Below are 13,124 nucleotides of genomic sequence, written 5' to 3'. Positions count from 1 at the left end.
TATTGTATTAACATAATCTTATATGTTATTTTCATAACTTTTTATTTGATGTGTTTTTTGTTTAATAATGAGTGGACATAGATAGATCAGTAGTTGATGATGATTCTTAAGTTGTCCATATTAACAAGTTTTCCACTTAAATACCATCAATAATGGCTTTTTGAAAATAAAGGGTCATATATTGCACTTTTTCTTTTTCTTTTTATTAGCACGGCCTTTCAAACATCTTCACGTTGATATGATATTATTTATTTTCTTGTCATCATTTTTCTGTTTCGCACCCAAAAGTCCCACTCTATGTAGATGTAGTTTTTAATTCCTCAATCGTATTTTTATGATAATCTCGTTATTTAGTTAAGTATTTTGGACTTTGGTTGTATTTATCAACAATATGCTACTATTTAGGATCTATTATTTTTGTACTCCTCCAAAAAGTATGAACTCATTCCTATTCTTTTCAAAAGTAGGGAACTAAAAAATTAGGCAGTGATTAATTAATTTTCAAGATTACGTTAAGTTTTTGTACCATCATCTATCAATGATATATTTTATATTTTGATTAGGTAGACATCATAAGATTTGAATTATTGGGTTTGTATCTCCCAAACTCGTTTTATATTCTTTAGTATAACAATTCAGAGGTAGGAAGGTTCAGGCATTTTGGCTTTTCAGATTGAACTATATTTAAATTGACTTGATGTCAGTTTACAAAATGTATTTCAAGTAAAATTAATTAAATTTCAAGTACTATTTCAGTACGAAATTTTATTTGAATTTAGATATGTTTTTTTTTAATTATTATAGAAAAAGAATTTAAAATTAGCTTTCAATTTGTTTAAAACAGTGATTAGCACATCTATAAAATTCAAACTAACATTACTTTTAGTCACACCCAAAACACTAAAGGATATATACCAAACTTCTACCAATTAATTACCTCCTTTGAATATCACTACTTAGATCTAAAGTTTTAATAGAATAATTTGAAAGTATGTATTAAGGCTTCTTTCCCCTAATAGATTTTGTCTACATACCACACAGACACCGTATAGATTATATTGTAAATTGTATATAGAAGTGTAAAAGTTCAAGTTTCGTGATTGGATACTACACATTCAATCAAAACACCAACTCAAACTTAGCATTCCAAATGATCTCGCTCGAAGGTTCGAAACATTGCCAATTACCCGAAAACCTAAACGGTATAAACTTAATTTGTCCATAAAAGTAACTAACATACTGTTAATTATATTTCCAAACGTAGATCATTACCGCCAATACAACCACAATTTGAAAGCTCTTAAATAAGTCTTTGTAGGTAAAATAACTTTTCACCAATTTGAAATCTTCCAATATGGGACAAGGTGTACACTTTTGTAAAACGTAAGAAAAACCCTAGTCATTTCCAACCACTATATGATCAACACACAAAATCTCTACATTGATGTATTATTCTTGTTCTTTATTCTTTACTCATTGATTTCATTTCTGTCATACCACTTAAAATCTGAACAAAATTGACAAAGCAAAGCAAATTGAATAGAGAACTTATCGATATATTATTCCCAATACTTCTTTATATCGACGTCGACTAACAAAAAGTTGTATCAAATTGATGGACGGGATAATATAATATCTTTAAAATATATATATATAAGGAGAGATCAACATCATAGGTTGCTCCCCCTCCCTTTGGCCTTTCCCACGCTTGCTCCCATTGCCTATAATATATATATACACACACACACATAATTATATTACAAAGGCCATTATTGCTTTCATTTCCGACTTTCCTTACTTTTTCAGTCAAAAAAACCCACTGCCTAATCTCAATCCTGTTTTTCAAGAACCTTCCCAAAGTCAAACATCACACAAAGAGGAATAAAATAAACAAAAGAAAAATTAAAGTCCTCTTTTGCAACTTGGCACCTTCAACTTGATGAGCCTAACCCTAATCTACTTTCTCTCTTATTAATAACCAAAAAAAAAAAAAAAAAGGAAGAAGAAGAAGAAAAGGACTACAAAAGTTTTAACCCTAATCCAAGATTTTATATGTAAATTTAATGTGTTTGGTGTTATTCGGAGTTTGTTTGTATATGAAATAGATTCTAAGAGTTGTATTGTTATTGTAAAATTATTCTTAAGCAAGAATTTCTTATCCTATTTCGAGTAATTTATTTAGTAGTATTAAATTTCGTCTTTAATTTTTTTTTTCTTTGATTGAAACCCTTATTTATGATTATTAATTCTTCTTCTTTTTCATTTTTAATCATTTGATGGTTTTCCTCACGTTAGAGGTTGCTTAACAAAAACAATCATAAGGATAATAAATATCAACCTAAAAAGAGCTTTTAAGATATTTATATATATACTATTCAGATGGATTTTATGGCTTTTCTTTTTGAAGATGACATCACTTTAGCATCATAATTATTCTCAAATATCTCCTTCATCATTTACAAAAAGGTTTTGATTAATACAAATAATAGAATTAACTAATTAAACGACGATGTAAAATACTTTATATGAAAAAATGGCTAACTAGCTTCAAGCCAACTAAAAAGATCTTAATTAACAAAATTAATTGTATACCAATAACAACTTAGCTAGACAAATATAATGCTTCCCTTTTGGGCATGATGAATGATGAATGTGTCAACTTTAGGAAGATATTTTAGTGTGACCTCCCTTTATCCCACCTTCCACTAGTACTTTATTTGATTTTAAGAAAAACTAGGACGAAAAAGAACTTTTTTTGTAAAATTAAATCATGATAGTCGATAATTTAAAATAGTTACTCTATTTTATTTTAATCAAGTTAAATAATTGTGTAAATGATAAGTAACTACAATTAGAATAATAATCATTTTAAAGAATAATAGGGGTTATGTACAATTCTGATTTTACCATATAGTTAATGGGTTACGTGATGGGGAGGGAACAGAGAGGAAAATGGAGGAATTTGGGACCAAATTGGCACTCACAATCATATTATATAATTTTATAATTGAATATTCATAGGAAGGTATTTATTATTATTATATAGTTTTGTGATTTTGGTAGGGTTACATATTGCATAGTATGGGCCATTTTAAAGTGACGTCTTAAGAGAATTTAGAAGGGATGTTTCATTTTTTTTCCCACGCGGAATGGGCAACTTGGGATAATATAAAACGGTGGATTTGAAATGGTCTTTTCCTTTGGCTTCTTCTTTTGTTTCTTTCTTTTCTAAGAATTTCATATTATTATTATTATTATTATTATTATTTCTATTTTTTATTTATATATTTATCAATTATGAAGGGGACATTTCTTTCTTCACCATATCAAAATGGGCAAATATTGAATGTATCCATATTCTAATTTCTTCAACTTGTATATATACAAAAAAAAAAAAAAAAAACCATTTCATTTTTTAGTTTTTATTTTTAAAATTAATTAAGTTTATTTCTTACTCATTCTTTTACTAGAAAATTTAGAGGTAGAATGAGTGTTTGTAGACTTAATTTGGTTTATCTTTTTAATTGATAAATTTGTGTACAATTCTATTAATAATTAAGTTCATAAAAAGTTGTACATGTTGAAAACATGCTCCATCATTAAAGTTGTATTTAATAGTGTAAAATTTATTATTAAAAAGAGATTAAAATATTTGTTTTTTAACGAGATCTTAATTCATGGTAGAATCATTTTAACAATTTCAAAATCATCCACAAATCTATATTAACTAGAATTGTAGTTATGTTTTTAGGAAGAATCACAGTATTTAATTCGACCCATATAAAAACGGTTGATTCCTAGGGGTCTTATAAATGAATGTATAATATTGGTTTTAAATTAAAGAGTCATTTAACTTTTTGAGTTTACATAATGACCCTATGCTGTGATGACATTCTAGATTATTTAAATTCTAAATAGAGTGACTAACTAAAGTTGATTGAACTCATTTTCTCAATTCTTTTATTAAATGTACAGTGAAATTCATTTTTAAAAAAGAGACCAATAAAGTGTCTAAGAAATATATATTGTTGGATATTTCTTAAGAAAAGTGAAAGGTTGGGATATACTTTATGGACTGAAACATCAATTATTTATTTATCTTTAAAAAAAAGAGAGAGATTTGAAACATTGTTGTTTGGTGTCATAATATCCATATTGAATTGAAACACCAAACTGGGTGATGTTTCCTTTACAAATTTATGTTTGATACATTCAAATCAGTTCTCTTTCTTTTTCGATCTTTTTAATCTTGAGTTGAGTTGAGGACGATGTTCAAAAGTTTTCCAAAGATGAGTAGTTTAAGGTCACTATTTTGTTGGAATTAATCTTCATATCCCATTGAGAAGATATCTTTCTAGTATGATTGTAGTTTCTGTGGAGTGAATACTTGTTTTTAAGACAACAATTCCAGTAAATGAATTGGATCAATTTAAATATTTTTGTTGGATAAAAAACTACAATTATTATTATAGAAGAAAAAATGACTTCCAAGTGTTTAACAAGAAAATCCTAAAAATATGTGGTTAGAAATATATAAAAAAAAAACAAAAACATTTTTATAATTATTAGAATCACTTCTACATATAGTGCAATTCAACAAGTTTTGATTTAAGATATAACAATGTTTGAGAAAGTGTTAATTTAAATTAGAAATTATTTCAATCTTGAGACTACTAAGTTAAGTAAAAGTTTAGGGTTTTATTAATTACTAAAACATAAACATAAATGTGAGTCGTGACAACAATTAAACAACCTAATTTGAAAAATGACTAAATTAATTAAGAAACGAAATAAAAAACTAAACAATTAATTTTAATAGAATATTCAACTTTAGTGTGGAAAATACACTTAACATAGATTACTTTTCTTTTAAATACAATGTTGGTAAGTATTGATGATCATAATTCAACTATGTATGGATGTGTTGCTAACCCTACCCCTATGGTAGGTAAAAGAAAAAACTTAACTATATAGAAACGAAAAGAAATTAAAGATTATTAATGAAGAAAAAGAAATACAACACAGCCAACAACGAAAATAAGCAAGCACATAAATTTAAACCATTTAACATTAATTCCTATTATATTTAGGCCCCAACGATAAAATGTAATCGATAACGGGTCAATATATTTGCTGCAATCAACGTTACACTCATCTTCATGCATCCTTATCAATCACAAAGGAAAAAAATAATATAAAAATAATAGGTTAATTTTAAAAATGTCGATGAAACTAACCATTTTTTTTCTTTTTCTTTTTTACAATTTTTTTTCTTTTATTCGGGACAGATTTATTAAGGGTTAGGGGTAGTGTCCCTTATATTATCAGTTTTTGTATTTTAATATTAATTTAGAAGTTTTAAATTACAATATATATTAAATTTAGCTTTATTTTATTTAAATTCTATTTCTCTTACCGTGGTTGTGGCTTTGCACAATTTTTTGGTTGTGATTTCAAATCTTGGGTAAACGATCGTGTAAAAAAAAAAAAGTCAAATCCAAAATATTGTATTCTAAATATAAACGATTGTGTCAATTCTAAACAATCGTGTGCAAAATCTAAAAATCGTCGACATTTGGTTTTCTAAATGTATACGATCGTGTACCAACAAATCTTGAAAATAATCTTTTAGTTTGACGATAAAAAGTATGTTGGAAAGAGTAAAATATATTACACGTTGAATGTGCCAAATGTCAATTAATGGTGGGGCATTTTTGGTATTTTTAATTAATTATGGATATGTTAATTTTTTTTTTCGTTTTCAAAATTGTTTTATATAGAATGTAAATATTGGGAGGGTTGTTATATATATATTTTTAAAGAAGTTCAAAATAATATATAGTTTTAAAAAGGATGGCATTCAATGAATTGCACAAAAATGGATGTAAAACAAGATAGATCACACCAAGTATACTTTTGAAAAGGGAGTATCAACCGTGTCCAAGTATGATCAATTAAATATTATCTTTTTGTACGCTAATCTTAAACTTTGAAGTCAAGGCCGCATGATGAGTTTCATGGGATTCTTTTAGGAGATCTCATGATGAGTTTAAGACAATGAAAATGAAGAGTTGATGAAACCCTTTTACGAGGGATGAGGGCCTTCCTGTTATGAACGAGACAGGGAGTTTTGTAAAGTGAACTTACCTGATTTGGGCCCATGGGCTTGGGCTACTATTTGGACCATGTGTGTATTTCTGTCCAAGTCTCTCTACATTGGGCCCTTCCAATTAAGGATTTTGGGTCCATTCTGCTTCTTTTGCAAATCCTGCTTTCAACTTTAGGTTAAATGTAAGTTAAAAGGATAATTAACTAAGATAGTCTAAAATATAATATGATTGATCCAAATTTTTAAAATTTTCGAGAAATGTTTTAAATTGACTCATATTTTACATGTAAGATCCAAATAATCAATTTATCCATCTTTGTCTTCAAAAAAAAAGAAAAAAAAAAAAAGGAAAGAGAATTAATATTTACGTTTATTAGATATTCCATGTAAATATGATAAGTGATTAATTATATTTTTTGTAAAATTATAATAAATTTCTTCTCTTAATTATTTTTTATTTGGGTGATTTTGTTCAAAAAAAAATATTTCCTCTTGATCTCTCTCACTTTCCAATCTCTCTCTCCGTCCATTCTTTCTCTTGTTGTGCATTTTTTCATATATTTCACACAATTATAGTATATAATGAATAATATGATGTATATTTTATGAATGAAAAGTTATTATATCAATTTATTTATAGAAGGTAGAACGACAATGAGAGAAATTAGGGATGTGGATTACATTTTAATTTTTTTAAAAAAGTTTACTTTTTCAAATACGTTGAATATTGATTCCATTTTCTTCACAAAAGACGTTGAATAATAGAAGATTTGAGGAAGTATAAGCGGTGAAGAAGAAGAACATCAGCGGTCGACTGGTACAGTGATCTTTTGAAGAAAAAAATTGGCAAAATTTTATGGTTAATAAGAATTTGTATTTTGTATTCGAAATACGTTATGATAGATTGAGTATATTGAATATAACATCATTTATGTATTGTTGAATATATGAAATAATATATATGTAACAAATCACATAAAATATATGTATTATGCAACAATATATGTGTAAGAATTGAAAAAAAAATATATAATCTATGTATACAATGATATATAAATGTAGTAAGAAAAAATCACAAAACATGAAGAAAAAAAAATGTGTATGTATTATTGAATATATGCAGTAATATATATGTGACAAATCACAAAACATAAATTTATTATTCAATAGTATACTGGTATATCGAATGACGAGACATTCAATAAAAAATATATGCCGAACATGAGTGGAATATAGTCTATGAAATGGAAGAAGAAAGAGTATAAGAAACGAAAAATAAAAGAAAAAAAAAGTAATCGTATATTCTGTACCAAATCGAAACAAAAGAAAAAAACAATTATTTGAAATACAAATTGGAAAAGAAAGCCAACGCCATAATAAAGGGAAGAAAATAAGGAAATGGAATGTTACAATTGTCTTAAAAATATAATAAATCTTAATTAAAAAGATTTGTGATATTTTAGGTTAGATTTAGGTTTTTTCTCTAAATCTTTCTAAATTAAAGGGTGGTACTTTACCGATTATTAACCTCATTTAAAAGTTTTATTTTGTTGAAAGAAGAAAATTATATATTGAAAACTCTCAAAGTATACACAAAGCTCTTCATAGAAAATCCCACCAACTTCTTTAGAAAAGGAAGAAGAGAGATTGGGAAAACAAGTTCCAATATTACCATCTAACACCCTTGCATTGCATGAGTCAAATGGTAAGCCACCTCATTTTCCATCTTAGACTCCACACAAAACATACAACTCAGGATAACCTCTTACAAATCTACAGAATTAAAAGAGATTTTTTCTACAACAAAATGAAAATATCAATTCATTGAATCTAAACAAGATATTAAACGAAAATATTGAAATAGTGATGGAAATAAAGCATTAAACAATTAAGATTAAAGAGAATGTTATAAATAAAATTCAAGAATTTGTAATTTTAAAAGATGAAAGAAAAGAAGTGAAGTTAATAAGGGAATGTAATAAACGAGGCAATTACATATTTTTTGTGACACTCTCCACGCGCCTTGCTGGCGCCAACAACAATACAATTCAACCACACAAAACACACTCTCCTTTCCATGGCCCTCTCCGCCCCACTCTTCGCCTCTCCGGCCGCTGCCACTACTTCCCACCAATCCCTTTCTCTTTCTCTCTATCCTCCTTCCTTTCCCACAACAAAATTTACACCACTTTCCTCCTTCTCCTCCTCCTCTTCTCTACCTTCTTTCCGTGTCAATTCCGCCGCTTCTCACTCTGTCTCCTCCACTACCGCCATCAAATCCGATTCTCCCTCCAAAACCTTGCCGTTTCGGGTTGGACACGGCTTCGATCTTCATCGCTTAGAGCCTGGGTACCCTTTGATTATTGGGGGGATTAGTATTCCTCATGATAGAGGCTGCGAAGCTCATTCCGATGGTAATTTTATTTGGTTTCTCTTTCTTTTTTGTGTTTTTGTTCCTTGCTATTTAATTGTGGGTCTTTAAATTCTTTCTCAGTTTTTTTCTTGGCTAATTATCCCTTCAATTTAACATTTGCATAGTTCTGTTTTAGTGTGTAATTGGCCGCTGTTGATGACGATACTTTTTTACTTAACTGAGAATTCTATGGACTAATTTGATAGAAGTTTGACATCTTTCAACTTCTTTTTACGTAATAGTTTTAGTTTTTAACCTATGAAAAATGGCAGCATCTTGTGTTATGTCAAATTCTATTATAGATTTGAAAATCCATGCGAAGCTATGTTCTAATGTTGGTGATAAGACTTGGATCTTACGGTTATTATAGTTTACTATTATTCAATTGATTTTGTACATTTGAAGTTTGGAGTGTCGGAGATCAGCTTATTTAAGCTCAGTTACCTGCAATTGATCTGTTGAATGGAGCTCCCATCTCGTCATGTTTTTTTTAGAAGTGTATACTATAAAATAAGTAATAACCCAAAGTTTGGTTTTTTTGTCTCTGCAGTTTAAATTTTCCTGCAACGTACTCTTGTTAAATTTTGAAGTGTTTATTTCTTTTGTTGATTTAGGAGATGTTCTACTGCACTGTGTGGTTGATGCAATTTTGGGTGCTTTGGGGCTTCCTGATATTGGACAGATCTTTCCAGATTCAGATCCCAAATGGAAGGGTGCTGCATCATCTGTTTTCATAAAAGAAGCTGTAAGTAGTTACGGCGTAGTGAACTCTTACACATTTACCAAAATTTGTTTTTATATATGAAACTTGTCCTCCTTGACTTGTTTAATATGAATCACTTGGTGCATTGTACAGATGATCTAGGATTCTGTTGTTACTTTCGTATGGGATGTCATGATATCTTTTTGCTTGCTTTGCTGTTCGCTTTAGAGTTCCTCAATAGCATAGTGTGGATAAACCAATCACATAACCCTTTCTCAGGTTTTCGCAATTTTATTGGTCTCTTTGATGTGTATATGTTATGTCACATGTTGAGTTTTTACTCAGGATCGAAGTAGTGGTTGTGTCAAATTTGATGCATCTCAATAAATTGAGTATATTCAGTATTTTCTTCCTTGGAACTTTATGTTTATCTAACAAGTGAATGTTCGTTGTACCATTGAAACTGTTAGGATACTTCCTAACAAGAATTAATATATTTCATATATCGAGAATTAACTCAGAACTACAATTAGATCCAAGTTTATGGCACTTGGGACCCCCTCTCTTGAGAATACTACTCAAGACCTATCTACTCAACAACTCCCCCTTCTTCATTCACCAACTTCTTATTTATAACCACTACTCTTAGTAACTGCTTAAATATCTAATTACCATATACCCCTAACCATATACCATTCTAGGTATCTAACAGAAACAAGTGTTGAAGTCTACTAAGTGAACCTTAGATATAGTTTCACTTCCTCATAATCAACTTATTCAACTTCAACTATATTTCCTGAACTGGAATGAGACTGATGCGTTTACTTCTTTGATTAAACCCTTTCATACTATTAGACCATTTTCTGGTTCCTTTGTGTAGCTTTGTCTCTAATTACCTAGAAAGAATAAGCTTCTGCAATAAGTCATGTATCTGCATGAAATGATGTCGGTTTGGGTGGAGAATTTAAGAATGTATCTCGGTCATGAAAGAAGAATCACTTTAGAACAATCTTTTAACTGAGTTATATTAAATATCTTTCACTTTAATGAATAAACAAAAACTTTTATTGAGACAAAAGAAGCGATATACAAACAGGGGAGCATGAAGCTCTTGGAAACCAAAAGGAACTGCAGAAAGGTTTTCCAATTCACTTGTATCAAAAGAGAAGAAAAACTGCTAATCTTATACCTCGGGTTTCCCTTTTACGTCTCCCTTTGAAAATGCATAGGTTTCTTTATACAACCATTCTCACTAAATGTCATACACCAAAGTCCAAAGGAATCCAAAGAAGCTTTGTCTTCCTGTTGAAAATTCACCCAACAAGCGTTTGTGTAAAAGAATCTTGGATATCATCTTGGGGACTCTATATGCAATTATAACTATTGAAAGGGAAAAAATATCCTAAAAATGAATGGGGCTCCTGAATCCCCGGGTCTAGGGAACCTCAGGAAGCATGATGTTGTTATCTTATGAATTTCAAAATTTTCCAATGAGATTAAGTCTTGTTGAAGATTATTGCCAGCAATCATGAATAAGGCTTCACCTGCCATTTCAGGTGCCTCTTGGAGTGCGCTACTTCTCTTTTTTTCTTCTTCTGTATTTTATGAAACACTTTAACGCTTCTTATAAGAATCTCATGTAATATTTAGATTGTGAGGAATTACAGAACTTTAAGAGGGGTTGAGAGTCATTAGAACTTTAAGGGGGTTGAGGGTCATTAGAACCGTGGGCTAGCCAGTTCACTCTGGCAAAATTTTAAAAGGATGCAAGGATATAATTAGTCAACTTGTCTGAGTTGACTGACACTGGGTTTTTTCATTTGTTTATTTATTTATTTTTTGCTAAACCAAGCATTAATTGAAAGAGAAAAAAATAATTAAAGAATAGAGTTGATCCAAATTAAACTAAAATGAGCTCCAACCTAACAAAATATGCCAAATCAAATAATTTAAGTTGCAAAATTCTTGCACACTGAAAGCCCAAAGATATGTGTGGTATCAAACCACGAACCAAACCTCTTCTCAAGTAGTCTCTGTCAAGTAAATGTTATAACAAAGATATACATAAAATTAGAGATGGATGCTTTAACCAGCGTGTCCCTGCTTCCTATATTATTCTGTTACTCTCAAATGCTAGGATAAGTTAATGGATTTACTGCTGCTCTTTGCAAATGCTTAGAGAATGCATAGAGTCAGTATTTACATGGCCCGGGACCCGGGTGTAACTTGTACAAATCATTAATTCATGCATTAAATAAAAGTTACATCAACTTAAGTTTTCCATCTTTAGGTTTCATAAATTCAGGCTTATTAATCGTGAGGTAAACCCAAGTACACAACTACAATAGTTTGGCCTAGTGCTCCTTGGTCAATTAGAGACAATATAATTAATAAAGGATTCTGCGGAGATGAGTTCAAGTCATAATGAGTTCAAGTCATAATGACCATCTATTTAGGGATCTAGTGTCCTACAATTAATCTTGGCAACTAAATGTAGTAGTGTCAAGCAACTATCCTCAAATAATAATTGGGGTACGTGCAAGGTGGTGCAAACACTCATAGGTAAAAGAAATTATGAGATGAAGACCGTCGAAGAGAAATGTTAATCAATAATGAGAAACTATCGACTCACCTACACCATGCTGTGTAGTTATGAAATGTTTGTTGAACTATCACTAGATTTTAAAATTTAAGTTGATGGTTTATAGTGAAGTTGTCATCTTTTCTTTAATTTCAATCGGAGTTTGAACACATGGGACAATCATGTAAAATGAAAAGAGAATAGCATTATAGGGTAGGGGGTATGAACTTTGCAACACTGTATTTTAATATTAAAAAAGTGACTCTGATAGGTTGGGTACTTTTATCTTTTCAACATGTGATTAGTCAATAAACCTAATCGTAAAGGCTAAATCTCAATCCATATGTGAGGAGACAATAGGTCTGTCCCTTGAAAATCTGAGGCAAGTGAATCCATTTACCAAACCAAAGTCGAAATAAATCATTCGAATTCAGTTCATTTTAGGTAAAGTTCAATTATGTGATTACTGAGATGAAATCTTTGGTTGATTCTAGGTGAGACTGATGCACGAGGCAGGTTATGACATCGGCAATTTGGATGCCACATTGATACTTCAAAGACCAAAGCTTAGCCCTCACAAGGAAGCTATCAGAGCAAAGCTCTCTGAGCTCCTGGGAGCCGACCCCTCTGTCGTGAATCTGAAGGCAAAAACGCACGAGAAGGTCGATAGTCTTGGTGAAAATAGAAGCATTGCTGCTCATACTGTGGTCCTGTTGATGAGGAGATAGAAGCACTGCCCTCCCATTAGTACTGCTGTGCAAGTGTCATAACAACAGTGTTCTCCATTTTAATTGGAATATGCTTTATTGTTAAAATACTTTGAATTTTCCCCCATCACCTCCACAGTTCCCTGCAAAGTGCAAACGATTGTAAGTTGGGTTGTTACATTAAACGTTTTAATCATTCAACAACATTGAAAAGCAAAATAGTTTGGTGGGAGAATATTAGAAATTGCGTACAATTATTGTTTCTGTTCCTGTTTTCCCTTGGCCTCATTTTCAATTTTACTTGATCATTAAATTCTTGTGTAATTGTTGAGTTGCTATCTTTAAGAATATTTGTTACTAGGATTGAGTATCTTTGTCAATGTCGTGATATGTTCAAGAACTAACTTTTATGTGAACTGATTCGTGGTTTTTTTTTTTTTTTTTTTTTACGTTCTTATGCTGATTTGTACTTGTATTGCATGGTGGTTTTCTAGCTATTACATTTTGTGGGGAAGTGTGATGATCTTAAAACATAATTTAAAAGGACGTACACACATTTCGATGATTTAGTAAATCTAGAATAATCATAGAAAACATAAAGTATAAATCAT

General features: G+C 30.1%; 1 protein-coding gene across 1 annotated transcript; it reads left to right on the top strand.

Annotated features, from left to right (window-relative positions):
- Window positions 1-8,084: 8,084 nt before the first annotated feature.
- LOC101212970 (2-C-methyl-D-erythritol 2,4-cyclodiphosphate synthase, chloroplastic) lies at window positions 8,085-12,830 on the top strand. The gene is made up of 3 exons (XM_004146485.3): window positions 8,085-8,523; window positions 9,137-9,267; window positions 12,301-12,830. The coding sequence occupies exons 1-3, from the start codon at window positions 8,187-8,189 to the stop codon at window positions 12,532-12,534; spliced, it is 702 nt and encodes a 233-aa protein (XP_004146533.1). The 5' UTR covers window positions 8,085-8,186; the 3' UTR covers window positions 12,535-12,830.
- The last annotated feature ends 294 nt before the right edge of the window (window positions 12,831-13,124 follow it).

This window comes from Cucumis sativus, chromosome 4 (genome assembly GCF_000004075.3).
Source record: "Cucumis sativus cultivar 9930 chromosome 4, Cucumber_9930_V3, whole genome shotgun sequence".
In the NCBI taxonomy this organism is placed as follows: domain Eukaryota; kingdom Viridiplantae; phylum Streptophyta; class Magnoliopsida; order Cucurbitales; family Cucurbitaceae; genus Cucumis; species Cucumis sativus.
The sequence above is the reverse complement of the archived record's forward strand: the minus strand, read 5'-3'. Positions and strand labels throughout refer to the sequence as shown.